Source organism: Callorhinus ursinus, unplaced genomic scaffold, assembly GCF_003265705.2.
Source record: "Callorhinus ursinus isolate GAN/ISIS: 27379988/994484 unplaced genomic scaffold, GSC_fseal_2.0 scaffold5, whole genome shotgun sequence".
NCBI classification, from domain to species: Eukaryota; Metazoa; Chordata; class Mammalia; order Carnivora; family Otariidae; genus Callorhinus; species Callorhinus ursinus.
The window spans coordinates 17,919,049-17,936,915 of NW_027397067.1; the positions used below are offsets into that span (position 1 = coordinate 17,919,049).

The 17,867-nt window shown below is 35.4% G+C and overlaps 1 protein-coding gene across 6 annotated transcripts in view; it reads right to left on the reverse strand.

The window, feature by feature from the left end:
* Positions 1–17,867, reverse strand: part of VCPIP1 (valosin containing protein interacting protein 1) — a 41,613-nt gene continuing 23,746 nt past the window's right edge. The window contains exons 3-5 of one of the 6 annotated variants that reach the window (XR_012378225.1): positions 15,440–16,068; positions 1,176–1,349; positions 1–130 (exon numbers count right to left, since the gene is read on the reverse strand). Coding sequence is in view for 5 of the 6 variants with exons in the window: in XM_025870677.2 (XP_025726462.1) it covers positions 15,203–16,068 (866 nt within the window). In the remaining variant the exon portion in view is untranslated. Of the gene's footprint in view, positions 1,350–8,844; positions 16,069–17,867 lie in introns of those variants that run through there. The other 5 variants (XM_073892843.1, XM_073892844.1, XM_073892842.1 and 2 more) reach the window with 5 other exon arrangements.

Below are 17,867 nucleotides of genomic sequence, written 5' to 3' on the forward strand. Positions count from 1 at the left end.
TGTTTATAGTGGTTTTATTTGTAATCACCCAAAACTGAAAACACTCAAAGGGATGTTCTTCTCATGATCACACTTCTCAATCCGCGAGAGTTGTTTTGAATAGTCTGTTAAAGTTTCTCAGGTTTTTCCGCTGGGGTATAGGGGATTGAAAACCAAGGGAAAAATGATGGAGGACAAGTGTTAGAAATTTCTTTAAAAACTATTTTATCTTAAAAACTCATGTAAAGTTTTCTTTCTACTCCATGACAAATATATTCCTATTTTTAATTATAAAAATGATTTTTTAAATATTTTTTAATTTATTTTTTTTAAGTAATCTCTATGAACCCAACATGGGGCTCAAACTCACAACTCTGAGATCAAGAGTCGCATGCTCTTCCAACTGAGCCAGCCAAGTAAACCTAGAAAAATGATTTTAAAAGTATATACTAATTTACTTTCTTACTCCAAATCTTTAAATAAATTGCTTCATTATTATTAAATAAATGAGCAGTAAAGTGCACCATGCTCATCCTTCCCATGACTATACCAACTTATTCTCCACAAAGGCCAAATACTCCGAAGGTTTCCTTATGTTGTTTGAAAAAGCTTTTGCTGGCTTAATATAGTACCTGAGAGACAATACTTTTGATAGAGCCATATGTATCATTCCATAAATATATTTTTGTCTGTTCTATTTATTGTAGAATCCCAGTCCCTAGAATAGCAATGCATCAGTATACAATGAGTAAACAAAGGCAAATAATAAGCTCATGAATAAATATGTTCATAAAAATATAAATTAGGGGTGCCTAGGTGGCTCAATTGGTTGGCCATCTGCCTTCTGCTCTGGTCATGATCCCAGGGTCCTGGGATTGAGCCCCACGTTGGGTTTCCCTGCTGTGCAGGGAGCCTGCTTCTCCCTCTCCCTCTGCCTGCAGTTCCCCCTGCTTGGCTCATTTCTCTCTCTCTCTCTCTCTCTCTCTCTCTGTCAAATAAATAGTCTTTTAAAAAAATATAAATTTGAAATACCATTTTATGACTACTAAGGTAGCAAAATATTTCTAAATTCTGTCAACAAACTGAATAATTCCTTGATGTTAGTACTGAAAGTGGTATACCCTTTTGGAAAGCAATACTAAGCAAAAGCCGTAAAGATGTGCATAGCCTATGACAGACATTTTATCTTAATATACCGTAATTTGGGGTGCCTGGGTGGTGCAGTCGTTTGAGTGTCCAACTCTTGGTTTCGGCTTAGGTCATGATCTCGGGGTCCTGGGATCAAGACCCTCATCAGACTCCACACTCGGGGGAGTCTGCTTGAGATTCTCTTTCCCTCTGTCTCTCCCGCTTGTGCCGTCTCTCTCTCTCTAAAATAAATAAATAAAATCTTTTAAAAAAAATACTGTAATTCAATGCAAGCAAAAAAGATGTACTTCAATGCTTATAGTGTTATATTTCATTAAAACCCCAATTGGTTCTCATCAGGGACAATTACAGCCAGTAAAAATAGTGTAATATTAAGACAATGCCATTAAACAGCTGTTACACCACTGGGCCCTTCTAGGTGTTTCACATGCATTCATCTTAGGTAATATGCACAACTTGTATAATTGTAACAATCCTATGGGGTAGGTACTATTATTTTCATCCACTTTATTTTTTTAGAAAAGATTTTATTTATTTATTTGACAGAGAGAGACACAGTGAGAGAGGGAACACAAGTAGGGGGAGTGGGAGAGGGAGAAGCAGGCTTCCTGCAAAGCAGGGATCCCGATGCGGGGCTGGATGCGGGGCTTGATCCCAGGACCCTGGGATCACGACCTGAGCCGAAGGCAGATGCTCAACGACTGAGCCCCATCATCCACTTTATAAATGAGAAAAATAAGGCACCAAAAAGTTAATTTGTTCAAGGGCGTATTTTCATCCACTTTATAAATAAAAAAATAGGGCACCAAAAGGTTAATTTGTTAAAGGGCCTATAGAGGTAGAACCAAGATTTGAATTAGAAACCAAGTTCCCAATCACTTTACTACCCTAACATCCATGAGCATTCAACTACCAGTATAGTATAGATGTACTATAATATGGTATAGAGCGAAGAGCTGGTAGCAGAATTTTATGATTAATATGTTATTTATGTACGTAAGGTCTCAGGGTGTATGTGTATGTGGGTAAGTGTCTAACATAGAAAATGGTCTAGGGACTGCACACCAAACTGTTTAGCAGTGTTTTACTTTGGAGGGAGGGATGAGATGGGGGCAGGGCAGGCTTTAAATCTTTACTCTATGCATTTTTGTATTATTTGACTTTTTTAAAGCATAAATTCTTGTTTATTTTACTTTTTTAATTTAAAAAAATGAACTGGAGGGGCGCCTGGGTGGCTCAGTCGGTTAAGTGTCTGCCTTTGGCTCGGGTCATGATCTCAGGCTCCTGGGATCGAGTCCCGTGTTGGGCTCCCTGCTTCTCCCTCTTTCTCTGCCCTTCCCTCCCCGCCTGTGCTCATGCTCTCTCTCTCTGTCTCTCTGTCAAATAAATAAATAAAATCTTTAAAATAATTAAAAATGAAATAAAAATTTAAAAATGAGCTGAAAATAAAAAGAAATAGCATGTTATATAAAACTTGCCCCAGTATTGATAATGCTAAATAAATATGCTTTGGCAGAAATGATGAAACCATATATTATGTGCTCAATCTGAGAACAAAAATCAGGTTTAGGATTATATCTTGGATACATAAATATCTGTTTCAACCTCTTCCCACCACCAATATATTTTGGTAATCTCTACATTTAGGATACTATTTTAAGTTTGATAGAAATTATAAATAGAAATCATATTGTCATAAGCAGCTATAGAATTCTTAGTTTGGCTTTTAAAGGTAAAAATGAGCGGTTGATCTGCAAGAAAAAAAACTGTAAGAGAAAATATTTTTAAATTTGTCCCTTTTCAGGAGGTGGGTGAGGGGATGGGTTAAATAGGTATTGGGGATTAAGGAGGGCACTTGGTTTTTTTGTGTTTGTTTGTTTTTTAAAGATTTTATTTATTTATTTGACAGAGAGAGACACAGCGAGAGAGGGAACACAAGCAAGGGGAGTGGGAGAGGGAGAAGCAGGCTTCCCACAGAGCAGGGAGCCCGATGGGGCTGGATGCGGGGCTGGATGCGGGGCTGGATGCGGGGCTGGATGCGGGGCTGGATGCGGGGCTTGATCCCAGGACCCTGGGATCATGACCTGAGCCGAAGGCAGACGCTTAACAGCTGAGCCACCCAGGCGCCCCAAGGAGGGCACTTGTGATGAGCACCAGGTGTCATATGGAAGTGTTTGAATCACTATATTGTATACCTGAAACTAATATTACACTGGAATTTAACTAACTGGAATTTAAATAAAACTTTAATATTTTTTAATATTTTTATTTAATTTAATATTTTTTATTTTTATTTTTATTTATATTTTATTTTATATAAATAAATATATTTAATATTTTTTAAATAAAAACTTAAAAAAAATTAAGTGTCCCTATTTCAAACCAATATTCTTTGCTCTACTCTTTTGTAATAGATAGAATAATGGCCCACCCAAAGATATCCATGTTCTAGTTCCCAGAACCTATGAATATAATACCTTAATGGCAAAAGGGACTTTGCAGTTGTGATTAAATTAAGGATCTTGACATGGAGATATTAGGTTGGATTATCCAGGAGGACCCAATGTAATCATAAAGATCCTTAAGAGTGGAAAAGGGGAGCAGGAGAGCCTGACAGGTTTGGAGATGCTATACTGTTAGCTTTGAAAATGGAGAAAGAGGTCATGAACCAAGGAATGCAGGCAGCCTGTAGAAGCTATTAAATAAATCGAGAAAATGGGTTCTCCTCTCAGATTTTAGCTTATGGAGATTCTCTATCAACTTCTTTTTCTTTTTTTTTTTTTTAAAGATTTTATTTATTTGACAGAGAGGGCACAAGCAGAGGGAGAGAGAGGGAAAAGCAGGTTCCTTGCTGAGCAAGGAGCCCGATGTGGGACTCGATCCCAGGATCCTGGGATCATGACCTGGGCTGAAGGCAGCCGCTTAACCGCCTGAGCCACCTAGGCGTCCCTCTCTTTGAATTTCTGACTTCCAGAAGTTTAGGATATTAAGTTTGTATTGTTTTAATCCAGAGTTTGTGGTAATTTGTTACAGCAACATAGGAAACTACACCTTCTTTGAAATTTTGAACATTTTTGGCCTGTGATGATAAAAGTAGTGCTTTCTCTTCAAAAGGTGATCTTTCACATAGTGTTCAAATTTTAGCACTCATTTACAACAGATGAGCCTACTAACTGAGGGTTCAAAATGAAGGATATGAACTCCAGATTGAGAGAGAGGGTACTGAGGGCATTAAACAAGAGAAATTATTTACTAGAATATCACAAAATCCTTAAAGCAAGACTTGCTCATCTGTGGGAAACATGACATGTATGAAGATATGAAGGTATGTGCTTCTTTTTAATTCTAAGCTTTCTACCTCTACTTTAAATTTTGTCACCTTCCACATTATTAGGGATAATATCTTGTTTTTGTTTTTGTTTTCAGCCTCCCCTTCTCTCCTGGCCTAGTACATCCAGGCACTCCCAAAGGGAACAATGAATTTGCAAGATTTTAGGGGAATTTGTGGTTATTGAAAGTCGTTACTGGCATTTAGAATGCCAGTTCTAGGAACAGAGGACTCTTGTAATGTTTGAAAGAGTCCTGCACAAGGAAGAACTATCCTGAGTTCCATTCAACTTTCAACCGGACAGTAATGTAAGTGAAAAAACTGATAATTATTTAAGCCTAGAATCAACTTTTTTTTTAACTTATAAACACAAGTACATAGTGTTGGGTTTTTTTTGCAGTTTTAAAATACACTATTTCCAGGGCGCCTGGGTAGCTCAGTCAGTTAAGCATCTGCCTTGGGCTCAGGGCATGATCCCAGAGCCCCAGAGTCCCAGGATTGAGCCCAGCATGGGCTTCCTGCTCAGCGGGGAGTCTTCTCCCTCTACCTTTCCCCCATGCTTGTGATCTCTCTCTCTCTCTCTCTCCATCAAATAAATAATAAAATCTTTTAAAAATATACACTATCTCCAGAAATGCCAGTACGTAAACCAGGGGAAGATTGCATCTTATTTTGTTCAGACTTAACCAAGAGTTGTTTCCCCATTTTAGAAAATCATATCACTGAGGATAACTCAGCTCAAGATTTTAAGACAGAAATATAGCCCACTGGTGTCTGTGTTTCTAGCTATGGAGTTCATAGTGATTCTATATGTATTTTGGCTGGATTAGTTGTGCCTGATGGGCTTTATTATAAATCTCTTCTGTTTCTCCTCCATTTTATAGGGAGAGCATTAAATTGATTTTTTAAAAATTTGTAAGTTATCTATGAATATCACTTTAGTAGGGTACAGGGAGTAGAATATATTGTTATAAAAAGAGGACACTGGCTCCAGTCGGTTTGAAAATATTGATCTAAATATATTCATCCATCCCTCCCTCCCTCCCATAATCCTGTATCTGCTATCTTCCCTTCTTCCCTTTCAGCTAAACTTCAAAGTTGTCTTGACTTGACTACCCCATCGGTCTTCAGTCCTCTCATAATCTAACCTTTACCATCACTGTCCATTAAAATTGTGGCTGCAAAATTGTGGCTCTTAAATCCAACGGACACTTGAAAAAAAATTCATTTTACCCGAACTTTCTACAGCATTTGACTTTATTACTTCCTTTTATTTGAAACTTCCGTCCTTCGTTTTCTGTGACCTCACCTCCATAATTTCCATTCCTCAAAGTATTTTGGAAGTCTCTGTTCTTCTGCCAGCTCCTTAAATGTTGGAATTCTCCCAAATTGCATGTAGCTGTCCTCTCATCGTACACTCTCTTCCTAGGCCATCTCAACCACTTCCATGATTTCAGTCACATCCTAGGATTCACAGATCTTCAACTTGCAATCCCAAACCCTCTCCTGAACTCCATCTCTCTCCCAAAATTCAACGTGTGAATTCCCAAATGGAATTTATTCCCTTTCTACCCATCTGCAATTACTCCTGTGTCCTATTCCAAATTAGTAGCACCACCATCCAGCCTCTCAACTCATAACCTGAGAGTCTGGATTGGCCTTTTTACTGTCTCTCCAACATCTTCTCCTTGACATCCCCACGGCCAGTGGGTCAGTTCAGGCTCTCATCTCTCATCAATTACAGCAAGTCTTTTAACTGATCTCTCATCCTCTAGTCTTATCCAATCCACTGCATCCTCCACTTGGCCACCTGAAGGGTCTTTTAAAACACAAACCTGTTTAAATTATAATATCTGCTTTGGGAAAGTTCCAACTTCTAATTGGAGTCTCAGAAAACCCTTCTTATTTTGACATTTGGGATCACCTCACCTGTTTTCAAACTATAGATTACTTTTAAAGCAATTATGGCTACAGAACATATTTTGAATGCCATAAACCTTAACAACATAACAATAATAGTACAGCTAATAGTTAAGAAGCAGAACGGGAGGATAAGGGATATTAGAAAGTGTAGAAATGATAATTTCTTCATTTTACATACTGGAGAGTTGAGATGATGTCTAAAAAATTGATGGCTCAATAAACAGACTTAAGAATATTATATAAAGTTAGAAAGGTGATTTGAAGAGAGCAAGGGCACTCATCTTTCATAATGGAGAAATCAAATACTGTCTAAAGTTGATAAATCAAGGGATTAGACCTGCTAGGGAGGTAACCACCAAAATAGAAATAGTTGATTTAGCAATTGAGATGGAGGAACTGGGTGTCTTTCTATATAGTTTTGAAAAAATTTTTTTAACCACGTATATTCATTGCTTTGAGAATAACTTTTTTTTTATTTTTTTATTTTTTTAAATGTTTTTTTTAAGATTTTATTTATTTATTTGAGAGAGAGAGAATGAGAGATAGAGAGCACGAGAGGGAAGAGGGTCAGAGGGAGAAGCAGACTCCCCACTGAGCAGGGAGCCCGATGCGGGACTCGATCCCGGGACTCCGGGATCATGACCTGAGCCGAAGGCAGTCGCTTAACCGACTGAGCCACCCAGGTGCCCTTTGAGAATAACTTCTAAAAAGAAAAAGAATTAAGGCCCATTTCAATGAAAACTTCTATAGATTACTTCTTTTTCAGCTATTGATTTAATTTTTTCTGATCACTTCACTGTACCAAAAATAAATTTAATAACATTATAAAGCTTAGTAAAGAGAAAGCCAAATCACTCACCATAAGAAAGATCACAAAAAGAAATAATCTTAATGTGAGAAGCAGTATTTTAAGCACTACTTTGTACGCTGGTTACTACGCACTTAGGTGGTACTACTGCTAAATGGAACAGAGGAGATGACAAATACCAGGATAGAGCCATGAGAAGCTAGAGATAGAAATGGAACTAATCTTCCTATAATCCTGGTAATGGTGAAAGAAAGCAGATAATTGAGGGTTTCTAGCTCCTAATTTCTCACTTTACTATTTTGCTAAAATTTTTGTTATATATCTGTGCATCTAATTTATACTGGTTATATTCAGTAGCAGAGATAACTTTTAGTTTCAAAGGATAAGCTCATATTCTGAAGATGGTTTTATGTACTGAATTTAGAATCTCATTCTTTTACACTGTTTACCTTTCCTTAGCAACCCTATTTGCACAAGCTTTCTCAAACTTTGTCATCCTTATCCATTCAACTGGATCACTACCCTCTTACAGGAAGGATTTGGGGGTCTAAATTGTGGCAGACATAAGCATCACACTTAATTTTGCTTGATGGACTGCCCTAATAAATATTTTTGGTAGTACGTAATCTTGCCAATTTGATTTTTAAACATCATATTAATTCTTTGGGTCTTGGCTTGTAACATCACCTCTTGGGAAGCCTTCTCTAAGCCCCTAGCAAGTCAGGTTAGTTCCTCCTGTAGTATGACTCCCACCACCCAGTAGTCCCCCTATATTTGCACTTGCTTGTTTAGGCGACTCTCTCATTCACTAAAAATATAATGGCAGGAAGTATGTCTTTCTTGCCATTTTATTATTCCTTATTTGTAGCAAGTACCTGGCACACAAAAAGATTTCATAGAAATGTTTTGATGAGATACAAGTAGCCCATGAACTGTCCTTTGAGAAATATCACCTTTGGGAAGCCTGCCCACTAAAGCAACAGACCTGCTTAGTAAATGACAATTGTTCCAGGCTCTTGAAATGAGGGAGTTGGACTTTTATCTAACCAATGATTCTCAAATTTACCCAGATCAATCATCTAAGAAATTCTGAAATCCTTCTTTAAATCATCTCCAAATTTGGGGGGGGGGAAACAAACCCAAGTAGGGAAGAACTTGGGGTAGAGGACTGGGGTTCAGGGAGGGAACTTCTAGGAAGTGAAATTAAAGCCAGGTAGTACACATTGAAATCATTTCAAACCAGATTGGTGTACCTGAAAACAAGCTAGATTTAACAATAGATGTTTATAAAGATTTACGTGACCACCAAATTTTACTCCTTTGCTAAATTACAAATATAGTACTCAGGTTAAGAACTTAGGCTATGGAGTCATAAACATCTAGGTTTAAATTCAGCTCTACCACCTTTAAGTCCAGAATTTGGGTAAATTACCAATCTACCTGAGCCTATTTCCTGAAAGATGAAAACAACGATGTTACCCAACCACAAAGAGTTGTTTTGAGTTGTTATTGTCTGTATATAGGAAAATGGTCACTAAATGATAATTAATATGGAATGTGTTTATTGCTTGTCTCCATCATTGGGATGTAGCTCTAAAAGCTACATGGATCTTATTTAGAATTATTACCCAGTTCCTAGAACAGGGGACATGTTGAATTTTGTTTTTTTTAGGAGAGGGGTTGGGGTTACAAGTGAAGATCTGTGAATCCTAGGATGTGACTGAATCAAGATTATACTTGAATCATTCAATTTGTTACGCACTGATCAAAAGCCAAGCTTCTGTTCTGTGGTATGACAAATGGACCAAGGACAGGTTTAGTTCAAATGAGGAAAGAGTGCAAGTTTAAAGAGCCTGTTAGTTTTTCACCTCAGGATACCATAGTTTAGAAAATCAATCAAAGACTTCGTTTAGAAAATCAATTAAAGACTTCAATTTTTCTGTATACATTTTTAATGATTAGAAACAATGAGCTATGCAGTCATAATTGCAGTTACTGGGGTCTGAAAAAGCCAGTCAAGAAAAATAAAATCCATACTGAACTGTCATAAGTAGGATGTTTATCTTATTCACTAAAGTTTTTGAGAACTCCCAAATATATGGTATGTGACCAGTGGGACGCATGTACAAGACCTCAAGTCCAAGCTTGGGACAAGTGTAGCCAGCCAAAGCATAAAGCAAAGCTAATTATGTTTAGTTTACTTGGAGCCCACATCAATGTCACTTGTCCCAACAGCACTATGCAAACAGCAAGTGAGCCCATGATGACATATCAGCAGAACAAGGGCATAGCAACTAAAGAACCAAAAAGTTATAGAAGAAACTGAGGCCTTGAAAGGCTCCATGACTTGCCTTAAGTCACAGAACAAGTTAGTCACAGAGCACAGACTGTCAGTTCTCCAGATTTTCAGTATTGCATGTGGTCATAAAGCTCTCGCATAAATATCTGAACTTAGATACCATTGTTTTTAGCTCATTAATTATGTATCACAAATAAAGCAGGTTTTAACCTAATAAAACAAATTATTTAAATAATGTGTGCCCTATATATGAGGATTTATCAGTTTTAATGTCAACTGAACTCTACTGAATTATTTTGATATGTAAACAACAGGAATAGTAAACATTTAAGTGTTTACTGTATGTCAGGCACTGTTCTAATCGTCGAATACATGTTAACTCATTTAATCCTCACAACCACCCCAGGAGTAGATGTCCTCATCATCCTACTAGAGAAAAAACTGAAGCACAGACAGATCACACAGTAAACAGTGTGCCAAGACTCAGTTCTAGGAGCCTAGTGTCTGAGGCTCTGCTCTAAGTTAAACAAGTCTATTCTAACAGAATGAATATTAAGCATACATATTAAAACTTAAAAGTAAATATAAGTCATTGATTGCTAAGCCATAGAAATGTTACTTCTATTTTCTCTATTTCCCTTCATTCCCTCTTTATCTCTAACCAGTATTTTTTAAAAATCAGCACAAAACTAAGTTCTCTTTATTAGAACATGTCTGTTTTGTCTTTAAATATTCAGTAAGCATTACATAACCCAATTATGTAAAATGTCTAAAGGAATTTTGTTTATTCTTTTTTTATTTAAGATTTTATTTATTTATTTGAGAGAGAGAGAATGAGAGATAGAGAGCACAAGAGGGAAGAGGGTCAGAGGGAGAAGCAGACTCCCCGCTGAGCAGGGAGCCCGATGCGGAACTCGATCCCAGGACTCCAGGATCATGACCTGAGCCAAAGGCAGTCGCTTAACCAACTGAGCCACCCAGGCGCCCTGCTTATTCTTTTCTGAGTCCATTTCATTTACATTGAGATCACAGTAAAGGGGAGAAATTCCTGTTCCTATATGATGTCCCACTAAAGGAGGTTTAAAAAAGACCTTTATTACATTAAGAATTCCTTTATAAAACTATATTTTCATGCATTATATTATTAAAGTATAATTCCAGGAAACTCAAGAATAAAAATTATTTTAAAAAGTTAATGTGGAGAAGTCGAGGGGAAAATCAGTTATGTATTAACTTATAGTTTTATTAATATAAAAGAAAACTTCAAATACTGTACAGTGAGGTGTGTAGAACACTATATAGTTATAATACACTATTAGCAATTATTTATTACTCAAATGTAATATATACAGCAACGACAAAATCAGAAAATAATGGGTAACAGCCAGTGCCTTAGGGATGATAGAACATTTATACTATTTAATTGAGCAGTTAAAGCACTTGCTATGTAATTTTTCTAAATATTTACATTACCACTTATTTTTACATTTTCTAAAGAATATTTCCCTCCAAAAAAGTAGACTCTCCAGCTCTTGGCACTAATTCTTAAAGTCCAATAAACCTGAAAATATTGATAACCTTTTCAGTCCTTTATTGCCCCACCACAGGCATAATAAAGACTCAGGAAGGGACTTGTGCAATCTAAAGAAAAGTATGCAATACCTTCAAATTTTAATACTAATTGATACTCACAAGCAGATAAATCAACTAAAACTTTTTTTTTACTAGTTTTCCTTTTCTTTTACAAGAGAATAATCATTGTATTAATATTATACTACAAAAGCATGTAGACTCCATAATTTAAAAAATTAAATGTCAGATATACAAGTAATGGCATTTTCTCCAATAATTCACAATTTTTACAATTTCTGCTATTTTGGAACAAACGTTAAAATTCCCACGATTTAATTATCATTAAATATGAATTGAAACACTTAGCATCTCGAAGAGTTATTAAGAATGGCAGAACTTACAGTTAACTATAAATCTTACAGTAGCTCCTCTTTGTTATTTAAGTAAACATTCTACTATGGTATGTTTTCAAGTGAATAGTTCTGGTTTGAAAATTAATTTCTTATATTACGAAGAGCTTTGAGGATGTACAATTTTGTTAAATTATATGATAACCTTGAACTGTAGGATATTTCTACCCAACTTACATAAAGTATATATCTCACTACTGCTGTGATAAAAGGTCATTTAAAATTCATATTGAGTGTAGTTTAATTCAATTTTGCAAAGGCTTTTTTGAAAATCTTAATATGGAAACCTTATTTCAGGACCATGAAACTCTCAAAATCTACTCTGCAGTATTTTAAGTGTGGGCCAATTGAAATTCCTATTGAAAAATGAAGACAAAACTGTATTGCTTTCTAAAATAAACATAGTATGATATTGTCACTATATTGACCAAAGCATAATTAATGACAGAAGTTATGAGTTTGCTTCATACCTAAAGATTAGTTATTAGGGAGTTCTAAATTTTTAAAGAAACGTTCACTAGCAACCAGTATTAGTAGGCACCTACAGAAAATAATACTGTTATAAATTTTGCATTTAGTAGCTAACATGTGATGTCAGTACAATTCTCAAAAACCTGTCATTAGTAATATATGAGTTGCTAGCAAGTGATCTTCCCTGAGGTAAGAGACCATATGCAAAAGTCTGCTCACTTCAAATCAAGTTACTTAAAAATAATGGCAATAAGGACCTATGGCTGGGATTCACAGATGCATTTCAGATTGGTATCTCAATTGCAAGCAGTAGGCTTGATTGTAAAAATCAAACTAAAAATCATCAGAAGATATAAAGAAATTTCACAGTCAATAGCATTTGCTAAATTTCTCAGGTCTTTATCCTAACATTTTCCAATAAAATATTTGAAACATAGTGAAAGGGGAAAAGATAGGCCTTGGGCTTGCTCTTTAACTAGTTCCTGAGTAACCATTCCCTTGGAGTTCATTATTATTCTAGCTCATAATATCTGGCAGTGTCATGTGTTCTTCAATTTCAACCAGTTTCTCATTACCAATATTCTACACCACCTTCAACTCTACCTGGACTTTGGGTCATCAACTCAAACTTGGTATGATTACCTATAAAATGGATTACTGAAGAAAAAAATTTACAATTTTACCTCAAGTTTCAGTGAAATATCACAAGTAGAATTATAAGATTGAGCTATAGTTATGTTACATCTAGGGCTAAAAAAATATTTTAACTGATTTATGACCTCTAGCCTGAACTCAAAATTGTGGTGATCACAAATGGCAGTACTAAAAAATAAGAATTCTATAGTCATGTATTTGATTATGATAACCATATGGAATGACAAAGGATGAAAATTAAGAACTTAAACTGTTTCTAAAACTTCTTTGTGAAGATGATACCTGGCCCACTTCTCAAAAACTAATTACCCCAACCAAATTTCAGCAGATTTAAAATAATTTCAAGAAATCTGACCATTCTCAAAATCAAGCCTTTTATTCTTTATCAAGGGAGAACCCAAACTATTATAATATTCATACCTAACCAGCTTCTAAATAGCATTGCTGTGGCAAGAGAAATTAATAGTGTTATCAGAGATTAAAGCCCTTCTCCTAATGTTCACAGGTGCACTCTAATTTGACTAAATGCAAATGTTTAATATAATAGGAAGATAAAATTTATTTGATATTTTTACTATATGCTATAAGAGTATATTTGTCAGTTACTAACGAAACATGCCAAGCCACAGGTGAAGAAAATATTTGTTAAAGAAAAGGTGATTATATCATTTACCTGGAAGCAGTGCATTTGCTTGTTAAACATTTTCCTGTATTTAAATTAATAAGAAAAAGCCAGTTTCAAGTGGCTGAAAAAGCCAGAAATGATTATAGTGGTCAGCGGTTTTGACAATTTTTAGTTTAATACACAGAAGCCACCTATACTAACTAAATGGGAAATATTATTTGGTAGCTATAGTTCTTTATGCAAAACTAATGCACAATGTAAAAGTCCTAAATTTTCCTGCTCTTTAGATATTAAGATAATTGAAAGTAAATTTAGAAGAATCGAGATAAAATATGGTTTAAAATGTGATAATGTGATAAAACTAACCCAAATATATATCTTGCTCAGATATCACCTGCAAAATGTCTAGATTCTCCATTCTTTCCTTATTCAAATGGAGTAGTTCATTTAGTAAGTGGATTAAGTCAGAGATACTTTCATAGAAAGAAATCCAAAACCTCCCTCCTTTGGAAACACAAGTCAAAGTACTGTCTATATTATGAATCAACAGATTGAAATTTTGTAACACCTGATAATATAATTTCTGATGTACATTTTCTTAGACTGCAAACACAGTTCTGCATCTGTTACATGTGCAAACAGAGACAGCCAGGCTTTGAATGCTCTAGATAAGAGATTGTATTAATATACATTTTGTCTTTCATCCATTCAAATTCAACTTAATTTCAGTGAACAAAGGAAGAAGATGGATTGAAATGTACATTTCAGAACACAGACTTGCAGAACAGGATAAAATAGTGCAATACCAATCTCAGGATAAACATTCTTTGTCTTTAAGATAATAAGCATGAAAGGCTGCTTTTTGAGGAAACTGGCACTAAAGATTTGATGAATACACTATTTAAGCAAATGCCCAGTTGATCAGGGTCTGATGCAGTAAAATTTGCGTCCAAATCCAAGTGAAGCCAACAGATAAAGAAAATCTTATGGATGCTAAGGAAAAAAGGAAACATTTTTGGTTCAAAGGGGCTCAAAGACACTTAGCATATACAAGCTTAAATACCATTGATCAAAATTGTAGAACAATGTAACTCATTCATAAAGATAAATTCTTATATATAAATTCTCTGTGAATCTGACAGACTCTGAAAATTAGAGATTAACTACTGCTACCATTATTTTTATATTTTCTACCACACTTTGCAATCAACTTTTCTGCAAGATTAAAGAAAAAAGAATTCAGTGGTACTTGACCAGGCCAGGATTAAAAAAATAATGGTAACATATTATCAACACCAGAGCACACAGTTGGCTGTGTTGGCTCAGACAGCAACATTACTGAATCACATTGACTTTATCATTCTAGAATAGATATTTTCTCCCTAGCCTTGCTCAAATCAGCAAAATGCTCTATCATTACACTCCATTCTCAAGATTACATATCTCTATGAATGTGTTTACGCTCACGGAAATGTCAGGATCCCAGTATCTAATAAATCCTTCTATGAATTTTAAGATACAATTTAGTTCCGATAACCTTCAAATTTACATAAATCTTTTGACATTCTAATAAATATGTAGAATGGTTACCTGGATGACATCAATGTTAGCAAAATCTCATTCCCCACTCAGTTCTAGCCTTTTCAGAAAATCTAACATTAGCAAGAGAATTTTCATGTTTGAAACATTAAGACTTTCATGGAATTAGAATTACAAAAAACTTCCAATGAACCACATATATGGAAGAAACTCATCTCAGCAGATCTAATAACTAATTTATAGGAATTCAGAGCCAGCCTGGGCAGCAGTATATTAAAAGCTATTGCCAATCACACACTTGCTGTCATGCACTGAATAACAAGATATAATCTTTGAATTATATACGTACAAGATTTTTTATGACTAATCAAGTTATGTGGCCCAGCCAACAAATGTTACATATTCACAATAAACATTCTGCCTTTATTATTAGCCTCTAATTAAATCAAGAGTGATCCATTGGCTCAGTTGTGTTTGTCATTTCAGCATCTTGACTATCCATCTCTTCAGGCTCCTCCACTGAACTTCCCTTTTGTGCTTTTGACCTTGTGGCAAATGCTGCTCCCAGGGCCTCTGCCACACAGCTATCAGTTGTTTCTGTATTCAAATTTTCAGTGCCACCAGTTAAAGAAAAAGATTCAGGTAAGCCAGTCTGAAGATTCCCAGACTTCACAGAACTCACTTCTACTTTCCTTTGAGGAAGATCAGATGGTGACTGCTCTGTACTTTGATCCCGCAAATGCTTGTCCATCGAAGCCTGGATAGAAGAAACCATTTCCTGCAATTTTTTTCGCTGGGCCTCAACCAAATCAGGATCAAGCTGCCTGCTGTCTCTCATTGTAACTACTCCTGGAGCTATTCGAATAAGCTCACTATTACTAGGAGCAGTTGTGAATACAGAAGGCTCTATTTTAATGGAGCTATTACTAAAGTCTGTCCCTGTGTTATGCTTCCTTACAACTGGGGCTTCCCTAGCTCTTGAATCAAGGTGTGGATTACTAGATGCAGTCCCTAGAGAATGCCCTTTTCCCTGAAAGGCAGTTACATTATGAAGCTGCTCAGATTTCTTTTTCACTACCCCACCACTACCTAGTTTTAATAGCCCATGTGAGGGACTTGATTCTCTACTTCTTGTAGTAGCCTCTGCTCGAACCTGACTTACAGCCTCTTTAACTAAATCTTCAACATCAGGACCGATGGGGAAATGTCCTGCAGCATCCACACACAATTCCAGTCTATCTTCAGAAGCATTATAGACAAAGGTTTTGCCAGGCAGATGTGGAAAAGTACAATGCTTGCCATCAGCCATACCTAAAGAAGGAAAAAACATATTAAATATATTAAAATCTTACTTAAAAAGTGTAGTAAAGACAATTATAGTTGAAATAGTGAATTTTCAACAATATCCAGATCACAGTTTTGAAAAAAATTAAAAAATAATTTATTATATTAATAGAATTTAATACTATTAAAAAATATCACAACAGACCTTACTGTAGTTCCCCAGGAGAATTTTTTTTTTTTACAAATATCATTAATCTGTTACAAAGTTAGGAAAAGCGCTTGAAACAGCTAAGCTATGAGAACATACTAACAACAGTGTTAGTAGAACAACTGCTTGCAGTAAAGCAATAAGAAGACATACTTTCATTTACTAATTCAAATTTAAAACTTTGCAAAAATACCTATAAGGGCAAAGTGTTGCACAAAATATGCTGCAGTGCGAATTAAAATTAGAAATCATTAGTAATTCTGCTAAATTACAGAATACCAGCATAAAACTGGTTTTCTCAGTGTACCTTAGGTATATATCTTTTACAAATATAAAAGATAATGAACTTTCAAAATGAGATATCCTATAGTTAAAGAAGTAATTATGAGGGCATATTTAGGAAAGCTAAGATTAATGCACTGTGTCTTTGGTATAACTGTAAGAAATGACACTTGGTCAAAATAAATGAAAAAGATCTTGTTTAATTCAATTCCTTTGAAAAAGTTTTATTTCATGTTACTCCTCTTATTCCTCTCGGGTAAGCCACAACCACCAAAATAAGCCTGACTTACAGATGCTCCTCAAATGGCCCCTGCAATTTAATTTACTTCTCATAGTCAACTAAGGTAGCAATAGAAGAACTTAAAAGCAGGCTTCTATTTTCTACTTGAGGAGCTTATTGTCACTATCTGGTATTCCAAAATTTTATACTTTTTCCAGCTTGGGTATAAGAAAATTGTGTGTTTTAAACTATCCAATACCCTTACATTTTAAATTTGTTTCTCAAAGTATACTCCAAGTATGCAATAGGGGTTTTCAAATTTTATAAAACCAAAGATTTTCTATGTTAGCAACAAAAGAAAGATGAAGTAAAGAACTCTTATTTTTATTTTTTGTAAGTAGACTCCACGTCCAGTATAGAACCCATGAAGCAGAGAACTCTTAATAATATATGGTGCAAATGGTATGTTTATGGCAAAATATAAAGGCAAAAGCAAACTAGTTAAAAATGAATGAAATTGTTAGTGCTATAAAAATACAGAAGTGGAGGATGACTGAACTATAGAATGCTTAGTAGGCATTTAGGTAGTCTCCAGTTTTGTAGGTTACTAAGAATAGTTTTTCCTCCCTCCTCTGAAAAAAAGCTAGAGTAGTTCTAATGTATCTCACTGTGAATATTCCAAATAACCACAGAAAAGAACTAAACTGCAAATGAATAAATAACATACAGTAATTTTAAAATAAACATTCATCTCAGCTGTAAGTATCCATTAATACAAATCCAACTAGAATTTCCTCTTAGCAGAACATTTTTGGCATTGGTGACTGAAAAAAAGAGACAGACAAAATTTAAAATCAGAGATGTGGTCTCAATAGTACCTTTCAGACCACAACCCTTAGAATCGGCTTATTACCAATCCCCTACCAGAGATCTGTCCACAGCCCATGTGAGGGACTTGGTTCTCTACTTCTTGTAGTAGCCTCTGTTCGAACCTTACAGCCTCTTTAACTAAATCGTCAACATCAGGACCGATGGGGAAATGTCCTGCAGCATCCACACACAATTCCAGTCTATCTTCAGAAGCATTATAGACAAAGGATTTGCCAGGCAGATGTG